The 20,845-nt window shown below is 43.9% G+C and overlaps 1 protein-coding gene across 2 annotated transcripts in view; it reads right to left on the bottom strand.

Annotated features, from left to right (window-relative positions):
* The window catches only part of EXOC4 (exocyst complex component 4), a 372,421-nt gene that overhangs the window by 292,865 nt on the left and 58,711 nt on the right, over positions 1–20,845 (bottom strand). For both annotated transcript variants that reach the window (XM_005426948.2, XM_031061885.1), the window contains exon 7: positions 18,015–18,192. In XM_005426948.2, the coding sequence (XP_005427005.1) occupies positions 18,015–18,192 (178 nt within the window). The remainder of the gene's footprint in view (positions 1–18,014; positions 18,193–20,845) is intronic.

The raw sequence follows: 20,845 nt of genomic DNA, 5'->3' as shown, positions 1-20,845 counted from the left end.
TAAAATATAATAATTAAAAATAAATGTAATTTATAAAAATATGGCCTTTATCCTGCAGGGTGCTGGGCAGCCTGGCCAGGAGCCAGCAGAGCCCTCAGCCCATCCCATTAATTGTTCCTCTGGATCGGGGCCAGAGCTCCCCACCCCACAGGTCAAACCTCCCTGAAAACCCTGCAAATTCAGGAAAACCCAGCTCAAACATCAGATAGGAACAGGTGATTTCTAAACTGTTGGCTCAGTCCTAAAAATAGAACATTTTGCAAGAAGCTGTTCCAATTCTGACAGATTATGGCACGTGGATTATTTACCTCTCTCAACAATTCACAGCTCGCAGGGCAATATTGGAAATAAATCTCTCTCCACCTCAAAATGCTCTTTTTCCCTGAAGTCCCCACAAGATTGATCTGACAGTGACTAAATTGGTTTTTTTTGGTGTTTTTTGCTCTCAGTAAAAAGTCTGGAGAACCCCAAATTGGAATATGAAATTTAATTAATAAGATAAGGTTTTAAACTTAAAAGAAAAAGCTTTTTCTGCTGGCTGAAAAGAAAGCCAACCAAAGAGACAGGGATGCACCAAGTGGCCTTAATAAAATGACAACTTCCCAACAAGAGTATCAAACCTCCTCAAATCAGGCTGCAGAAGAGATTTTAAACAATCTTCTCCATCTTAGGGAGCCCAAACCCTCCTCTGAGCAAATGAGTTCCAATTCCTCACAACTGTGCTCAGCAGAGGAAATCATCCCCAACACACACAATCAATAGGAAGTATTGCAGACAATAATGCTGCAGAAAGGAAGGAGCAGAGCAGGAAATTCAGGGAAGATGGGAGTTTGGGGAATGAGGAAAACACACCAGGCAAGCAATGAACAGATCCTGAACATCCACTCCAAAATAAGACAGCCTGTTCCATCAACCAGATCACAGGAGAACGAGGGTCTGAGAGGATATTACAGCACCAAAAGAAAATAAGATTTAAATCCAGGATGTTTTCAATCTGCTCAGGAAAGCAGCAGCATTAAGTTGTACAAACGGTATTTAAAATTTATGTATTTATAGAGGAGAACCTCACCCTACAGTGAAAACAGCAACATGGAGAGGGAAATCACTAAAATATGAACAGATTATCCCAGCAAAAGAGATCCTAATCTGAAGCCTCAGGTTTTAGGTTTTATATTTTTCACATTCTATGATGCTTTGGTGCGTGGGTCTGAGCTTCATATTATGGGATGATGAGCTCTATGCATAGAGCAGGGAGACAAAACAATTCCTGCTCCAGCTGGGCACCAAGGACAAATTGTCACTGTGATATTTTCTGGAAAAATCCCTTCACCAGGATTTCTTCTCCTGGGAAGCTGAGAAGCCTCAGAGAAAAAGGAAAACAATATTATCTCATTTGCTTCTCCTGTGTTTTGCTGCTTTGGAATGTGGTTGGAGATTGTTTATCCAACAGGTGATTGTTTCATTGGTTTCATGGGAATTGTTTTAACTTAATGATCAACCATGGTCAGGCTGTGTCAGGACTCTGGAAAGAATCACCAGTTTTCATTATTATCTTTGTAGCCTTCTGTAAGTACCCTTTCTGTATTCTTTAGTATAGTTTAGTATAGCATTCTTTAATATAATAGAGTATCATAAAATAATATATTGCCCTTCTGAGAACATGGAGTCAGATTCATCATTTCCTCCTTGATCCTGGGGACCCAGCAAATACCACAACAAATGACCCAAATCTCAGCCCAGGAGCACAAACCCCGTGGGCTGCAGAGAGAAAAACAAGCAGGGTGGGACTGCAGGGGCTAAAGCTGGAATGGGACAATGAACTGCAAGGTGCAAATGGAGCAGAACTGATCCCAGGGAGAGACCCCGGGAGCGCTCGTGCATTTTGGGGCCATTTTGGTTCATCTTGGGTGCAGCCCTGGCTGGGCTCTTGTGCTGCCCATTTGGGTGCATGCAGAGGCCACACCTGGAGCATCCAGCACAAGGGACAGCCTGGAGCAGAGAAGGCTCAAGACTTACCAGTGTGTGCCAAAATCACCTATTCTATGATTCTGTAAAAATTCAGATACAAAATGAGGCCAATAAAGCAAAAAATTAATGTTTTCAATCCAAAGTTTCCTTTAAAACAAACACAACTACCCAGGGCTGCTCTAAAGGAACAAGTCAGCTCTGCTTAAGAGAAACTCTAATTTGGCCCCAACTTCTTTGCTCCAAAGGGATGGTCAGGCTCCCAGCAATTAATGAGCCACTTTCAGGATTGCAGAAATAAGCTGAGGTTCAGCAAATACGAGGTGGAAATGATTTCAGATTCATTAAAGTGCATGGGCTCTGTTGTGCCAAGCCAGCACATCTCTGCAGTGTGAAGTCTCCCAGGCAGCCTCACCGGCCTCCCTTGCAAACCCAAATTAAGCAGGTGCAGAAATGCCAACATCATCAGGATCCTCCCGAGGTGCTGGGCCTGGGGTTATTTTGACACAGCCAGGCTATTTAGCAAGGCAAAAAACCCTGCAAATACAAATCAATTACAGCCCAAAAAAAAGATCAAATTTTCCTCTACATAGAAAAGCCATTCCTTCTTTTTTTGTTCCTTAATGCCACATTGGCACAACATCCTCCAAACCCCAAAAAATGGCACTGTGAAGCTTAGAAGGACCAACAACCCCTACAGCCACAACATTTTTACTGGGCAGCTCTTTCAATATCATGCAGAGCCTTTCTGAGCAGATAATGCCGCCCAAAAAACTCCAAAAGTTTCAGTTCTCTGCTCACAAAGGTATTTTAAATACTCTCCATACCCTCAGGAAGTTTTGCCATTCCAACATCTCAGCCAGGACTACAGTGGAAAGATAAAGACTTTTGGAAAGATAAAAGACATTTTCAGGAATTCATGGACACTGGAGGACAGGGAAGGTGGAGGTGTGGAAGAGCCTCTTGTCTGTTCCTCAGACAGAAAATAAAAATTCCAAATTATTGAATTCTCCCTAAATTTAACTGCATTGCCCTGCCCTGGATGTGTTTGCTCACTGTGCTGCTCCTGTTTGCCAGCATCTACTCCTTCAGCAGACACTGAGTTACAATTTTGAGGGGGCTGGAGCTTGGAAATGTCAAAGGGATTCACATTCCTTCCACAGCACCTTTCAAAATAAAGCCAAAAGCCCTCAGGATCATGAATACAGCACAAAATTATGCATCCAAAAGAACAATTCCCTGCCAGATCACACAATAATCCCACACAGGCCATGAGGAAATATCACAGGAGGCTGTTTTTAGACCATCAATTAATCTGTGAACCCTCAAGTTGATCTTTAAGGAAATGGGTAATTTTATAGCTCACAGCAAAACGAAATGTAAAAGGGAAGAATGTTTAAGCAAACCTTCCATTTGAACTCCTGGCCTTAAAAAAGCACTCCCAGAAAATGCCACGGCTGGCACCTCCCAGGGGGCTGAGCAGCACACGAGGAGTGCACCCGATAAACATTCCTGGAAAGGCAGAGCACGTCTTGGTGACCTTGGGGAGAAATCTCATAAAATCTCAACCTGCATAATCCCTTCAGTCCCTGTTTGAGGTTGAGATTTTCCTCCAAAAATCTTTGCACTTTGCAGCCAGTGTCCAAGGGTGTTTGGGTGGGCTGTGAGCACCCAAAATTGTTCTGCTGCTGCTGCTGAGGGAGCACAGAGCACACTGCAGGCTGTCAGTGCTAAAATTCAGATTAACATCTGGCTGCCTCTCAGAAAACACAGCTAAGAGAGAAAGCAAAGGGAGCAGAGGCAAACCAGCAGATATGAGGCAGAAGAAACAAAGAACACAGCTCAAACTCAGTCTCTGAAGAATATTTAAACCAAAGAACATTATGCTGAAAGAATCATCGCTGAGGAAAGAGGGATTTGGGAATAGCAGGATCAAATTCTAACCTGCTTTAAACAACCTGCAACCTCAGAGAATTCAAGGAATCACACAGGTTGCCATTAAGGGAAGGCTGACTGTACAAATTCCTGCAAATCACATCCTCTGATCTGCATAAACCCAGATGCACTCAGGTGCCTGTTGCACAAAGATCAGAAAACCACTGAAAGGGCTGGGAAGGGACCTTAAAGATAATCCAGTTCCAACCCCCTCATCCTTCCAAACAGCTCCAAAAGATGGAGATCTGAAAATGACAAATGAATAATTAACAGAAAGAAGAGTCACAGTTGTGCTCCAGGCCAATTAAGGCGTTGCTGGTGTGGCAGCCCAGTCCTGAGCCACACACGAAGGCAGGGATGGAATTCTCTCCCCTTCCATCCCACTCCCCACTAAAAATTGGTTACAATTACAATTACAATTGTAATGGTAACCAATTCCAATCAGTGTAATTGGTTTTTTTAAATTTTTTTTAAATCCCTGGATCAGGATGCTCAAATTTTGCTTGCAGTGTGACGTTTTCCAGGGTTCTGACCTGTCTGAAGAACCAAAACCTCACCATGCACTGAAGTCATTTTCACAAATGCGCCATCCTCTGGAATCCCTGTTTTTTCTCCACTGTTCCTCTGAGTGTGACAGCAAAAGTGAAAATTTCCTGAGAAATACTTTCAAAGCTCAGTTTTCTAAATGCCCAGGCAGTGCTGGTGAGCACTGAAGAACTGCAAGGCAGGCAGGACACTGAAAAATCAGGGTGGGCTTGGCAGAGATGAACCCTCACAAATCCACACTTCAAAATTGGTCCCTCTAAAAAGAAAAGTGTCCAGTGGGAGAGCTGCAATCCCCCTGAAATGCAGGGTCTGATTCTGAGTTTGATTCTGTTCTTTTTATAATTGTTGTATGATTTTATGTATAGATATTGAATGGGTGGAGAGGTTTATATGATATATTTTATTCAAGTTTTTATATTTATGTATTAATACAAGAAAATTGATTGTTGTTTTGTTTTGGAGAGCTGTATGTTTTGTATTTTGAGCATTAATTAATAAATTGTTTAATGTGAGAGAAATGGTATGAGATTGTTTATTTAGTTAATAACTCAGTTGATTTAATTGTTTGAAGGTTGTTTTGAAGTAGTTTGAGGTAGAAGGAAGATTGCTGTAATTGCTTTTTTTTAAATTTTAAGTCTAAAGTCATTATTATAGTTAGGTTTATATTGATTGATGAACTTTTTTTAATATTTATTTTTTAAAATTATTTTTATGTAACAGGAAGGAACGTGCATCACTTTTCCTGAGAGACCACAAAGTTTTGGGAACATTCCCCACCACAGCTGTCACATCCACAAAAATCTCTGGCAACATCTTCATTTTTTTTCATCTTTCCCACCTTAGGACCACGATGGGCTCTGAGGGAAAGTCACCCTCGTGAATTAAAGCAAATCATCAGGAGAGGAACAATTCAGAGGCACCATCATTTATCACTCTGGCAGGAAAAGGGGCTGGAAAATGCAGCTTTTCTAGGAGGGCACCACCCTGATTAAGCAGTGAAGGAATGAGCACCAAATCACTGTAATAAAGTGAGATCATCCCTTTACTGTGTCCCAGATAATTCTGTGTTGTTCCAGCGTCCTTTGCCAGTAAAACCAGACAGATTCTGGGTATTACACTTAAGGGACAGCTCTGATTTATTTATTTACTGACCTGCTGGGAGGTGTAACTAATTTGGATTATTCTCCCTGTCACGGGCAGCAAATTCCAACTGTTTGAGCCCAGGAGAGGAAATTAATGACACAATTAACCTCTGTGCAATTGGAGTGCATCAGACAAGAGTTTTCATCTCAGGTGTTGCACAGGTCAGCCCTTGGAAAAGGCAGCATCCAGCCCATCCATCCAACCTCCTGCTCCAAGCCTTTTCCAAAGGAGCTTCAACACAGGAGAACTGGCCAGAAAAACAGCTCTAGTGTCTATTAAAAAGAGGAAAAAATTACACCAAATGTTATTTTTCTTGGAGGTTTACCTTCCTTTAAAATCACGTTATTATAATATAAAATTAGATCTGGGATTTTCCAAAGAATCCAAAGTAATTAGTTGTCCAATTCCCACTAGATTGCCAAGGGAGTTAGATCCTAAATGCCTTTGGCTCTTTTTGGAAAACCTCATCCATCACAGAAATTCACAGGGTGGCTCACCAGAAACTGCAGAAAAGCAAGGTCTGAGTTAAGACATTGAGAATTAATTTTTTAGCTCTTTGCAGGGCCCCTCAGTCAGTGCTGCACTGGGAATAGTGGGCACCTCCACCACCACATTTTCCACTGGAAAATGACATTTCACCCACAGAAAATGTGACAAGAAGTGATCAGTGACATTCCAGGGCTCTGGAGCACTAAAAATCAAGGGCAAAACTCCACTCAATAAAAGCACTGGGCCCACAGAGTGGAGCACAAAGGGATTTTTTCCTTCTTTCCTTTAATATTTTGGGGTTTTTCCCAAGCCAATGCAAAGCAGAGGGAGTGCAGCTTTTCTGATTGGAAAATATGGATTAACAATGCACCACTGTTGTTTTTTAATCAGATTGCAGCTCCCAGCTTCACCCAGGGCACACCCACAGCCACAATTCCTCAGTCTCTGCCAGTAAATGAAGACCCCAAAGAGCTTTCCAAGGAATTTCAATTTCCAAACATTTTCCTCGGAGGTCAACTCCTCTCTCCCATCTGCAGGAATCTGCCGGCATGGATCCCTCAGAGGAGGAATCCTGCAGGGAGGACACGAGGAGTTTTTGGCTTTTTCCTTTCACAGTGGTTTGATGGTGCTGGGAAGGGAACTGATGCCTCAGGTTTAGGTTTTATATTTTCACATTCTGAGCTGCTTTAGTGTGTGGGTCTGGGCTTCATATTATGGGATGGTGAGCTCTGTGCACAGAGCAGGGAGACAAAACAATTCCTGCTCCAGCTGGGCACCAAGGACAAATGACCCAAATCTCAGCCCAGGAGCACAAACCCCGTGGGCTGGAGAGAGAAAAACAAGCAGGGTGGGACTGCAGGGGCTAAAGCTGGGATGGGACAATGAACTGCAAGGTGCAAATGGAGCAGAACTGATCCAAGGGAGAGACCCCGGCAGCGCTCGTGCATTTTGGGGCCATTTTGGTTCATCTTGGGTGCAGCCCTGGCTGGGCTCTGGTGCTGCCCAAGGTGCATCCATGGAGGAGATGCTTTTCATAAATCCCTGCTTTATTCTGGAGCTCTGCCCAGCCTCTGTCCTAGCTCAGATTCTCAAGGCATCAGAACCAGTCATTGCCTTTAAAGGCACTCACACAGGGACAGACTATGAGCTCAGCACATCAAAAGAGAGGTTTATAGTCCTATAAAACATGTCCACAAATGCTGGTGAACTCCTCGTAGCACCTCCTAATTCCAGCTGACAGCAGGGATGAAGGGCAGCAGACACTGACAGAAAACATAGGGGAAAAAATCCACACCAGAGCTAATAAAACTGTTCAAAAATGGTTAAAATAAAAGATACTGCATAAATCTGCAGCAGAATTTCCATTTTTTTCCAATATCATCCCAATATTTATCATCTCCAAGAAGCTGAAGGCTAACAAACCCTGTACAAGGTGGGAATTCTGCATCCTTTGTTTCCAAAACTCACGTTCCTTCTGGAATCACAGAGTCTCATCAGGTGTGATGGTCACTTCACACCCCTCTTAGTCCTTGTCAGAGAATCTTCCACCTTGAGAAAGAAAAGCTTCCAAGTGGCATCACTGGGGAAAAAAAAGCTGGAAAAAATCCCATGTTCTCAAGTTATATCAATTAAAAAGGATTTAATGATGGCCCAGGGTTCACAAGGCACAGGTTTTGTGCCAACTGCCAAATATCAAAGTTGGGAATGTGTCATTCCCTATCCTGCTTTCCCAACCTTTTCCTCTCAGCCTAACACCCAGCAGAGCTGACTTTGACTTTCACAACTCCACCAAACAGCTTTTTGAAATTATTTCTCTCTCCAAGAATTTGGGCACCTTTTTCAGCACCTTCAGCAGAGTTGAAGTTGCTTTTAACTCACATGGGTTGAGTTACATGAATATTTAGGCATAAACTCTACAAACCCATTTAAAACTATAATCAAACGAAATGTGATGAACAATTAAAAGGAAAATCCACCTTCAATGAAGTTCAGAGCAGCTTGATGCTCCACAGCATGGAAAAAAGATGATGAATTTTTTTTTCCTTGCTCATAAACCAGCAAATATTTCACTAAAGGAGTTAATATTTTTTAAAATTTCCCCCAAAGCCCATTGACCTCCTCTGCAATGAGTGCACAAGTGACTGTGCATTGTTCAAACAAATAATTTCTATTCTGGGCTTGATTTCTTTGAACTTCAGCATAAATGTTGCTGTTTATGAAATGCATTGGATCAACAGCTCCAGGATAACAAGCGTCCAAACAAAAGCTGCTAATGCAGGAGTATGGGAGAAAAAATCTGCTTTGTCACCCTGCTAACAGAATATAAAATCAAATATGGCACAGCTTGGTCAGCAAGGGCCATCCCTGGGAAAGAAAAGAATCCAATGTCTGCAGCCAGCTCAGCTCTGGAGCTCGTCCAGGTACCTGTTACCACATAATTCAGTTAGTTTTGAGCAGAGCTCAGCCAGGATCATCCTGTCAAAGAGAAAACACATCAATCTGGGGCATTTCTACCTCATATTCTTTGTTTTTAAAAGGCCAGGATGCCACTGCCATTGCAACTGATTCCATGATATTTCTCTGCAATTCCTGACATGTTTTTTTCACCTTTATCCAGGCCATTTCCACCATCCCAAATTCCAATTGCATCTTCTTAAGAGCTTAACAAAATTACCAATTTATTTGCTGTTTGAAATTGCAAAAAGACTTGAATTTTTTTAGGTAAATTGGAGCAAAGCTATAAAACATTTTAATAGAGAGGAGAGGCGGGACATTACAAACCTTCTTGGAAGGCCAAAATTTAAAAAAATACCTTCCTGCAAAATCAGCTGGTCCCTTCTTAGATCCAGAAAGATGAAACTTTTCCTAGGCCATGAATTTCCCCAGAAATTCTCATGTTCTTAGCAGCACATATTTGCAGAAAACACTGTAACACCCTGCTGGATTTATTCCTGCATGTGCTGAGCTCATGTCAAATAACAGGGGGGGAGGGAAATGTATCAAGTGACCTACCCTAATTATTTAAATTCCATTTTTAAATATCAGCATTCTGAGGAGTGGAATTCTCCCTCCTCACTGTCTCCTGCTAGAGCCTGAGTGAAGCTGTGTTTGTTTTTTAAAGCTGCAGACAAATCCCTTTTATGACCAATGTTCTCTCAAGGAGATGAGCATTAATGAGCCAAACCAGTCAGGAGTCCAAGGGCAGCAGCTCCACACACTTCAGACCATTTAAAAAGAACCACAAAAACTGTCAGGCCCATTATTGGGAAGATGACCACAAAGCCATTAAATATCTGTGGAGCTACTTTGTGAAAAATAACTGCTGTGGGTTCAAACCATCACCTGGTGAACTTCCCAGAGGCAGCAGCAATTTCAGAGATTGCTCCAGCACTGCAGCCAGGATTTATGGCACATTAACAGCTCTCATGCAAAGAGCTGATTTGACTTTCTGAGTACCAACTGTGGCACAAACATGCTTTAAAATGCAAAGGTTCAGACCTGTGCTGAGCCACGCAGCAAAAACCACCTGGGTTTTCCATGAGCAGCTCCAGGGAGCAGCTTCAGCTGGCAGAAAAGCCCTTCCCTTGCCAGGAAAAATCCTTTTCCCTTCCCTTTTCCACGGTGCCTTCCCTCCCTCGCCTGCTCCTGTGCCAGCCCTGCCACAGTTCAGGGACCTGAGCGAGCAGAAAAAGCAGCCAGGAGCAAACCTTTGCCAAATCAACTCCCTAAAATCAGATTCCTGATTTTACAGGAGAATTCTGACAGAGCAAGGAGAACATCTTGGGCTGGGGAGAGGAACAGTGGGATGAAGCACAGCTGGCAGAGATGGGATGGAGCTGAAACCCCTCCACAACTTTATCATCCAGTAACTGAGGCTGCTGTGATGCCTCAGGTTTAGCTTTTGTATCTTTCAGATCCTATGCTGCTTCAGTGTGTGAGTCTGGGTTTCATATTATGGGATGGTGAGCTCTGTGCTGGGAACCAAGGACAAATTGTCACTGTCACATTTTCTGAAAAATCCCTTCACCAGGATTTCTCTCCTGGGAAGCTGAGAAGCCTCAGAGAAAAAGGAAAACAATATTATCTCATTTGCTTCTCCTGTGTTTTGCTGCTTTGGAATGTGGTTGGAGATTGTTTATCCAACAGGTGATTGTTTCATTGGTTTCATGTGAATTGTTTTGACTCAATGGCCAATCAGTGCCAAGCTGTGTCAGGACTCTGGAAAAAGTCATGAGTTTTCATTATTACCTTTTAGCCCTGGAGTCAGATTCATCATTTCCTCCTTCATCCTGGGGACCCAGCAAATACCACAACAAATGACCCAAATCTCAGCCCAGGAGCACAAACCCCGTGGGCTGGAGAGAGAAAAACAAGCAGGGTGGGACTGCAGGGGCTAAAGCTGGGATGGGACAATGAACTGCAAGGTGCAAATGGAGCAGAACTGATCCCAGGGAGAGACCCTGGGAGCGCTCGTGCATTTTGGGGCCATTTTGGTTCATCTTGGGTGCAGCCCTGGCTGGGCTCTGGTGCTGCCCAAGGTGCATCCATGGAGGAGATCCTTTTCATAAATCCCTGCTTCATTCTGTGACTCTGCCCAGCCTCTGCTCTAGCTCAGAACTGAACTCACCCGGAGTGTGAGTTCATGCCCAAGGGAATCAGGATTTTATGCCATTAATTCCCTTAAAAACCAGACAACTACTCAGATTCTCACAGCAGAGCCCTGAAATTCATCTCCAAATGCTCTCCCAGGACTCCTGGCCAAGTGTGACCCAGCAAATGCTATTTAAATGAAGCTTTTCTGCAAGATCACTCCCCTGCCCAGCTCCAGGCTCAGATGTGAGGCACAAAGTGATTTAATTTTACTGCTCCCTCCCTCAAATGCCATTCCTTTGGATAAGGAAGGATAGGAGGATGGTGGAGCATCCTTAGGAGAGGTTTCTCCAGGCTCAGTGTCTGCTATCCCCAGCTCTGCAGTAGCACAACAGGAGTGTGTGGGCAGAGAGGAGGCTTCAGCTCCTCCTTCCCCAGTTTCCTTATGGTTTCAGCAATGTTTGGGCTGCTAAATGACACCAATTTTGGAAAACACAGGAAAGCATTAGACAGAAAAACCCCCAAAAAAGGAACATATTAATTGTCAGTGTCTTCTCAGCAGACAGCTCACCAGAGAGCCTGCTAAAGAATTATGTCCCAGAGAAAATCTGTGTGGGAGGGAGAAAAATATAGACCCCAAAAAACTGAGAATCATCCACTAAGAATTCACCACTAAGAAAGGAGATCTCTTCCTTGGAGGCAAACAGCTCCAGCCTGAGCTGTTAACTGGTCATGTCACCAACAGGACAAATCACTGGTGGCTTCTGCAGCAGGGTCCTGCAGCATTCCCTGTCCCTGCAGGCCCTGCAATGTGCTGGAAGCTCTCCCTGGAGCCTTCCCTGCTCCAGGGGAACATTCCCAGCTCTTCCAGCCTGACATTGGATCCATCTCCTCTCCAAGACATTCACGGACCCAGGGGCTTCACTTGGAATCTCAGCAAACCATGAAGGGTCTCCCTTCCCTTCTCCTCTCTTTTCTCTCCCCATTTTCCATAAAAATCCCTCGGGATGGATTCTGAGTGTCCCAAATACCAGAATCCCAGAGCAGTTTGGGTGGGAAGGGACCTCCAAGCTCATTCCAGGGACCCCTCCCGTATCCCAGGGTGCCCAGCCTGGCCTTGGGCATTGCAGGGATGCAGGGGCAGCCCCAGCTGCTCTGGCAATCCCAGCCCAGCCAGGAATTCCTCATTGCCAAGATGCCATCCATGCCTGCCCTCTGGCAGTGGGAGCCATTCCCTGGGGGCTGTCCCTGCAGGCCTTGGCCCCAGTCCCTCTGCAGCTCTCCTGGAGCCCCTGCAGGCCCTGCAATGTGCTGGAAGCTCTGCCTGGCGCCTTCCCTGCTCCAGGGGAACATTCCCATCGCTCCCAGCCTGGCTCCAGAGCTGAGTGACTCCAACATTCCTGTATGATCCAGCACAGACACTGAAGTGTCCCAGGAACCCTCAGAATTCCCTCACTCTTTAGCCTGACCCAAGCACTGACACCAGCACGTGGCTCCCAGCTCTCTCCAGCCCAGGCCCTGATCCTGCACTCATGAGGTTTTTCAGGAGGATGTTCCACCCACTCCTGCGCTGAAGAGCTCTGTGGTGGTGTTTGAGGGTCCCCAGGACGAGGGAAGAGATGAGAATCTTGACTCCATGTTTCAGAAGGCTGATTTATTATTTTATGATATATATTATATTAAAAGAAAATGATACCCTAAAACTACACTAAGGAATAGAAGAAAGGATTTCATCAGAAGGCTAGCAAAGAAAAGAAAGGAATGAAAATAAAAGCTTGTGACTGCTCACAGCCTTGACACAGCTGGACTGTGATTGGCCATTAAGTAAAAACAATTCACATGCTGGGTAAAGAATTCTCCAAATCACATTCCAAAGTAGCAAAACGTAGAGAGGCTGAAGATTCCCAGCTTCTCAGGAGAAAAAAATCCTGGCAAAAGGATTTTTCATAAAATATGTCAGTGACAGAACTCAATTAGCTCCACACAAAATGCCAAATTTAAGTTTCAGTTTAAACAAATTTCTCCCCTTCTCCCACTGATGGAACAACATGACCAAGGGCCATGCTGGCTGTGAGACAAGGAAATAACTTCAAATGGTGTTTTCCTGAACAAGGCTGCTCTAATATTTTGACAAACTGCTTTTGCTTGTTTGTTTGTTTTCTACCAACTGGAAAAGGTCACTCTGTGTTCGGCGTTACTCCTCCATTCTCAAAGAAGGTCAAAAATATTTTACATCTGTGTGTTTTGTACCTCAGCACCGATCAATGCTGAGCCACCTCTCACACCACACCAGAGTGCCCGGTGCAGTTATTAGGGAGAAATCCAGAAATCCAGCTCCAAAAAGGAGCTGCAGAAAACAACTCTTGCCCCACAAACCCCAATTTGCAGCCCACCACGAGCTCCTGTTATTTGGTGAAGACATGGAGAGATGTAACATGAATTTTCTTTAATTACACATGCAGAGATGCACAATGCACAGGTACAGAACTTTTTCCCTGGGAACTGCACTTGTATGAGGTTGTTCTGCTGTGGTAACTAAATTCCATTCATTGGGATTTGAAGGAATTGCATTCATTGGGATTTGAAGGAATTGCAAAATTTTCATTTGAAGGAATTGCATGCATTGGGATTTGAAGGAATTGCGTCACTTGCATTTGAAGTAGCTGCATTCATGGGGATTTGAAGGAATTGCATCACTGGCATATGAAGGAATTGCATCACTTGCATTTGAAGGAATTCCATTCATTAAGATTTAAAGGAATTCCATTTATTGGGATTTGAAGGAATTGCAGCATTGGGATTTGAAGGAATTCCATTCACTGGGATTTGAAGGAATTGAATTCATTGGCATATGAAGGAATTGCATCACTTGCATTTGAAGGAATTCCATTCATTAAGATTTAAAGGAATTCCATTTATTGGGATTTGAAGGAATTGCAGCATTGGGATTTGAAGGAATTCCATTCACTGGGATTTGAAGGAATTGAATTCATTGGGATTTCAAGGAATTGTGTCACTTGCATTTGAAGGAATTCCATTCACTGGGATTTGAAGGAATTGCATCATTTGCATTTGAAGGAATTGCATTCATTGGGATTTGAAGGAATTGCATCACTGGCATTTGAAGGAATTGCATCACTTGCATTTGAAGGAATTGCATGCATTGGGATTTGAAGGAATTTAATTCATTGCGATTTGAAGGAATTGCATCACTTGCATTTGAAGGAATTGCATGCATTGGGATTTGAAGGAATTTAATTCATTGCGATTTGAAGGAATTGCATCACTTGCATTTGAAGGAATTGCATGCATTGGGATTTGAAGGAATTTAATTCATTGCGATTTGAAGGAATTGCATCACTTGCATTTGAAAGAATTGCATTCATTGGGATTTGAAGGAATTGCATCACTTCCCTGAGCCACTGCCACAAGTTTTCAGCCACCCCCATCAGCTTTAAACACTTTTAAAACTGAGTTTTCTGCTCCCTCTGCTGCAAATATAAGATCTCCTCTCCAAAAATTATCCTAACACAGAAAAGCAGGTTAGAGATAATTTAGGCTTTGGGATCAAAGGTTTTCTTACACTCTTAGGTAAAAATATTTTAAGCCACTCCAGTGGAACTAAGGTACAAACACCAACAAGATTTTGAACAAAGAAATGCAGCATTTCCTCCCTTTCATGCCAGTCAATGCTCATCTCTTACCTTAAACCAGCAAGAGATTATGGATCTTAAAGTGCTGCTTTTATGCATTGTAAAAGCTCTTCTGGAAGCTTTTCTGACTCCCCCTGGCACCCAAGAACAATGAGACCTTTCCAAGGGGATTGGTTTTGTTTTTCTTGGCACGCTTTTCCCAGAGATCTTGGTCAGACATTGTCTGCCCAGCACAGAAAGCGCTTTGAGTGCTCACGCCTCCACAGGTTTGAGTTCTAGCAAGGCTGTTCAGCCAATAGAAATCACTCCAAATTTCACCACACACCAGGGCTGAACCCATCCCAGACTCCCACAGAGGACAGGAATATCCAGCCTTGATGTTCTGCTGCACTGAAGGATCAGTCTTGGGAGTGTTCTTACTCCAGGGTTTTGTCTTTCTGGAGCAAAATCTGCAGAACTCCAAGCTCAAAGTTTTTCTGGGCCTCATGGATCACAGGAAGATGGCTGCAGATTCCCCATCCCAAACCTATTCCACATACCCTTAAATTTATTTCTTCTCTTTTATTCTTCCGTTATTTATTCCCACTTCAGTTCTGTGACATTTTCATTGTACAGAAAACCCTTCATGAACCTCTGGCTGGACATTTCCAAGCAAATTTTTGCAAGAACAGTATCTCAAACTGCACCAAGGGAAATTCAGGTTGGAGAGCAGGAAAAAGCTTTTCCAGCAAGGGGGATAAAGTTCTGCAATGGCTGCTCGGGGAGGGGGCGCAGTCACCATCCCTGGGGGTGTTTAACAAGCCTGGATGGGGCACTGGGTGCCAGGGGCTGCCTGAGGGGTTGGGTTGGACTTGATGATCTTGAAGGTCTCTCCCAACCCAGGGATTCTGAGAATTCTGTAAATTCTGTGATGGGAGCTGCAAGTTTGTGGCATAGGGAGAGGTGATGGAGATTCCTTTGATAATAATTCCTCTAGAAAGACAAATCTGTGGGTAAGGAGTCAGTGAAGGGCACTGAAGGCCCACACCTTACATTTATCATATCCAAGTATTTAAAGTCATTGGGATATGTGGGTAAGGAAAAAAAACTGCATCACTGCACAGTCAAACAATCCTGCAGAGCAACAGCTACAAACCAGCCCACAACTGAAAAAGTGACTTAGGGCAGGAGGCAGAGAGCGTTTTCCATCACCAGCCCAGAGCTGGAATGACCAGCATAAATCCTTCCACCTCCTGTAAATAATGCCAGGCTCACTTCTTTGACCTCCTATTGTATTTGTTGGGATTCTCGTGGCAGGAAGGAATGATGAATCTGACTCTATGTTCTCTGCAGGCTAATTTATTATTTTATGATACTATATTGTATTAAAAAGTGCTATACTAAATTATACTAAAGAATACAGAAAAGATACTTATAAAAGGTTAAAAAAATAATAATGAAAACTCATGATCCTCTTTCCAGAGCCCTGACACAACTTAATACTCATTAGCCATTGAATAAAAACATTCACACCAAAACTCTAATGAAACAATCACCTGTCAGTAAACAATATCTAAACACATTCCAAAAAAGCAAAACACAAGAAAAGTAAATCAGATCATTATTGTTTTCCTTTTTCTCTGAAGCTTCTCAGCTTCCCAGGAGAAAAATCCTAAGTGAAGGGATTTTTTCCAGAAAATGTGAATGCCACAACCTCCTCTATCACATGGCAGTGAAGTTCCACATCTGTGCACTATGTATAAAGGTAATCTCCAAATAAATAAATTAAAAAAAAAATACTAGACATGTGTTTAGTATAACACAAAACATACAACACAGCAAGAATGAGAGAACAGAGATGTGACAGATGAGAGCCCTGCTGCTTGAGACAGCCTCAGATCCCTGGGTGAGAGGCACAGCACCTGAATAAAGCCTAAGCAAGGCACAGCTTAAGTCTCTTGCAGTTAAGAGGAAGAATCAAATAAGAATTTGCTGCAAACACGCCGGCAGCAAGTGTCTGAGCTGCCTAAAGCCAGCCATAATGACAGCAGAAGACAAGCCATTAGAGCTGTGACACTTTATAAGACAGGCATGACATGGTAACACAGAACAAAAATGTCACTTTGAAAGCTGCTGATAAATCACTTGGTAGGCAAAAGGAATCAACCTTTCCAAACACCATAAGGATGAATCCACGGGATTTTTTTTTTTTTTGCTGATATTTAAGCTCTTTGGTGTTTTAAAATCTGTTGTAAATGTGGCCACTTACCAAAAAAAAAGCGAAGATAAATCCCAGCACTGCTGAGTGTTGAGCACGACAGGTATTCTCTGGCATGGTTCTGAAGGGGTTTTGTATTTTTTTTTTATATTTTATAGGGGTTTTTTGTATTATTTTGTATTTGTTACAGCTGCAAGCTGAAACGTGCCCACCTGGGGGATTCTTACCTGTCAGGACCCAGGACATTCCTCTGGCTGCCCTGGGTGATTCCAGACCCTGGCAGGGGCTCAGAGACCTTGGCACAGAGTCACAAACACCTGTGCCTTTGATTTTAGCCCATGGAAACAATTACCAACTTTGTGTGAAGATGTACAAGCCGCAAGGGTTTGAATAGAATGATAGTGAATTTGTCACAGGGTGAAAAAGTAGAATTTTGGGAATTTAGAATGGGGGTTCAAAAGGCAAGATGGAGGAATCTGGGCATGTCCTGTCCTTCTTCTCCTCCTTGTCCTCCATCTTCTGCTGTGATGGTGACACTTCTGGATTGGTTCTGTCTAACACAGGTGATAGGTGCTGGAAAATTATTGTGAATAGAGTACAGATAGTTTGTAGTATAAAAAGCCAACACCAGGTTCCAGGTTGCAAGGCAAAATGTATTCTATTAGCATCTCTATGGCAGTTGTCTTTTGTCACGTGGGCAATATTTCCTTATCTCTTCCACAGTCACTCCTCCCTTGGGAGGGACATCTGCTGATAACAGCCATTGAATGTCACTGCATGGCTGATAAGAACTACAGCATCCCACTGGGAGATGTGAGCCCAGAGGGAGGAGCCAAGCATTGCTACCTGGATATAATCTGGAGATTCTGGAACACCAGCACGGCTTCTGCACTGGATTTCCCAGAGGAACAGAAGCTGCCTCTTCCACTGGGATCTCCAGAGGAAGACTGCACCTTTCTACAGGATCCCTGCTCCAGCAGAACCACCCCTGACACTGCAGGAGGGCTGCAGCCACAATTCCAATGGGACTGCTGCCAGCACCCTGACCCACAGGGTGTCAGGCTGTGTTCTGACTCTGGCAGTGTTGGTTTAGTTTACTGCATTGTTTATTTTATCTTTTTATTTTCTTCCCTGTTTAGGAATTGTTATTTCCTGCTCCCATATCTTTGCCTGAGAGCCCCTTAATTTAAAATTTATAGCAATTCGGAGGGGTGGGGAGGGTTTACATTCTCCATTTCAGGGGAGGCTCCTGCCTTCCTTAGCAGACACCTGGCTTTCCAAACCAAGACACACTACCCCAAGGGCAGGTGCTGTGCCACAACCCAGCCTGCTGAAGAGATCTCAGCAGGTCAGAGAAAGAATGTCATAGAGAAGAGAAAATAAACCTTGAAAAGCAGAGCTGAGGAATCTCAACGACTTCTTCGGTCGTGGGGCTGGGAAAAAAGAGAGTTTTAATACCTTGGGGGTCATTTTAACCACAGAAACCCGAGCCTTACCTGCAGGACATCCTGGATCTTCACCCACACGTCCACCATGTCGTAGAGCTTGATGTCCCCATCGTGCTGGCTGCAGGGGGAGGCCACAGTCTGCTGCAGGTGGCCCAGCACCACGGCGTGCGCGGCGGCCACCGCGTTGAACTTGTCAAAGAGCAGCTCCAGCAGCTCCAGCAGCAACCTGGCAACCACAGGAACAGCTCTGCTCAGCTTCTGGAACCTTCCACGGGCTCGCAGCAGGGCAGGGGGACATGGCACTGTGGTTTCATGTCCTGTTTTGTGACATGCTGATGTCACCTCTCTGCGGGCTCAGGGGACTTATTGTATTTGCAGGGTGCCCCCGGGGCAGGAAGGAATGATGAATCCTGACTCCATGTTCTCAGAAGGCTAATTTATTATTTTATGACACTATATTATATTAAAGAATACTAAATTAAACTATACTAAAGGATACAGACAGAAGACTAAAAGATAATAATGAAAACTCGTGACTCTGAGTCCTGACACAGCTTGACTGTGGTTGGTCATTAAGTCAAAACAATTCACATGATACCAATGAACAATCACCTGTTGGATAAACAATCTCCAACCACATCCCAAAGCAGCCAAACACAGGAGAAGCAAATGAGATAATATTGTTTTCCTTTTCCTCTCAGGCTTCTCAGCTTCCCAGGAGAAGAATCCTGGGCAAAGGGATTTTCCCAGAAAATATGAATGTGACAGGGACTCACTTCAGCTCAGGTTTGGTATCTGAACATTCTTGAGGATTTTTCTCCTCATTCCCTTCCCTATATCAGCATTGCTCATTTGAAAAGTGTCCTGTTTAGGGCTACAGGGAAGACAAAACCCATTAATAACTCCACAGTAATTAAACTGGACTAACATAATATTAGAGCCCATTGTGAGAGCCCGCGCAGGGAGGGAAACAGCCTGCTCTTCCCCCAGAAAAAAGTATGACAATAAAAACTGACTTACCCACAGAACCAGGATAAAAGGAACTCTTTTTGAGTTATTGAATTAATATGGCAGGTTTCAAATGACAGAAAGCTGAAATATGAACATTCATCGCTTGCCATGATTTTACTCCTATTGTATTCCTATATAGCTTATATTGTTTTAGTCCTGTTTGTTATAACTATAACATCATCTAAGTGCACTGCACTGTACCTGCTCCCATAGCTCCCTACTGCCCAATTATCATAATTAAAGCACCTTCGCAAAGTCCTGAACAGTTTGTGACGAGGCAGCACTGTGGCATTCACATTTTTTGGAAAAATCCCCCTGCCCAGGATTCTTCTCCTGTGAAGCTGAGAAGCCTAAGAGAAGAAGGAAAACAATATTATCTCATTTGCTTCTCCTGTGTTTTACTCCTTTAAAATGTGGTTGGAGATTGTTTAAACAACAGGTGATTGTTTCATTGGTTTCATGGGAATTGTTTTCACTCAATGCCCAATCGGGGCCAAGCTGTGTTGAGACTGGAGAGAGCCACAAGTTTTCACTATTATCTTTTTAGCCTTCTATTAGTATCCTTTCTGTATTCTTTAGTATAATATAATATAATATAATATAATATAATATAATATAATATAATATAATATAATATAATATAATATAATATAATATAATACAATACAATATCATATCATATCATATCATAAAATAATAAAATAACCTTCTAAAAAACATGGAGTTAAATTCATCAGTCCTTCCTGCCACGGAGCACCCTGCAAATACAATACAGCACCATCACATTTTTTACTGGTGGAGAACAGCAAAATCCTCCTGGAGCTCCCTGACGTTTAATGAGCAACTCGAGTCCCCACATAACCCCACCAAAACGTGGAGATAACACTTCCCAAATCCATATGTTAGGCACTTGTAGCTCTGACAGACAGGCTCCATCTCATTTCCTGCAGCCGCTTTGGAGCCACCACATGCTCTGAGTCTGCCCAGCAGGAGCTGCGAGCCCCAGGGCAGGGCAGGAGCTGCTGCTGCTCCTTCTGCAGCACCCCCAGCGCTCCCAGGAACAGGGAATGGCACTGGGGACACCCCCAGGATCACCCCTGGGCACCATCCCAGGCTGCTCCAGCCCCAGTGCCCAGCCTGGCCTTGGGCATTGCAGGGATGCAGGGGCAGCCCCAGCTGCTCTGGCAATCCCAGCCCAGCCAGGAATTCCTCATTGCCAAGATGCCATCCATGCCTGCCCTCTGGCAGTGGGAGCCATTCCCTGGGTGCTGTCCCTGCAGGCCTTGGCCCCAGTCCCTCTGCAGCTCTCCTGGAGCCCCTGCAGGCCCTGCAATGTGCTGGAAGCTCTCCCTGGAGCCTTCCCTTCTGCAGGTGAGCACCCCCAGCTCTCCCAGCCTGACGCTGGAATGGGAATTCCAGCGGACCCCTGCTCCCACCTTCCAGACTGATGGACATGAAATCGCCCAGATCCAGAATCCAGGGTCAGCAGCTGCCACCCCAGAGCATTTTCCATTCTCATCACTGTATTCCCACGTCTCCCTGCTTCCACCTTAGCCAGCACCTCTTATTTCCTTTTCCCCGAAAGTCCTATAAATCTGTCAGATCGTTTTTGAAAGAAGGTGACCCAAAAGAGACCCAGGCAACGAGACAAAACTCATCAAATTGCATCAATAAATATTGCAAATATATATATTAATATATATATATAAATATATATTGCAAATGGCATCAGATGGCCTGGCCTGGATGGGGTTGGAGCAGGGAGTGCCCTGAGCTGAACAGGGACAGGCAGTGACAGGAAAATTTGTCACAGCCACCTCATAACCCCGAGATGAGGGCAAAAGACACAATATACCATGGATCTGTAG

This window comes from Geospiza fortis, unplaced genomic scaffold, assembly GCF_000277835.1.
Source record: "Geospiza fortis unplaced genomic scaffold, GeoFor_1.0 scaffold61, whole genome shotgun sequence".
Lineage (NCBI taxonomy): Eukaryota > Metazoa > Chordata > Aves > Passeriformes > Thraupidae > Geospiza > Geospiza fortis.
The sequence above is the reverse complement of the archived record's forward strand: the minus strand, read 5'-3'. Positions and strand labels throughout refer to the sequence as shown.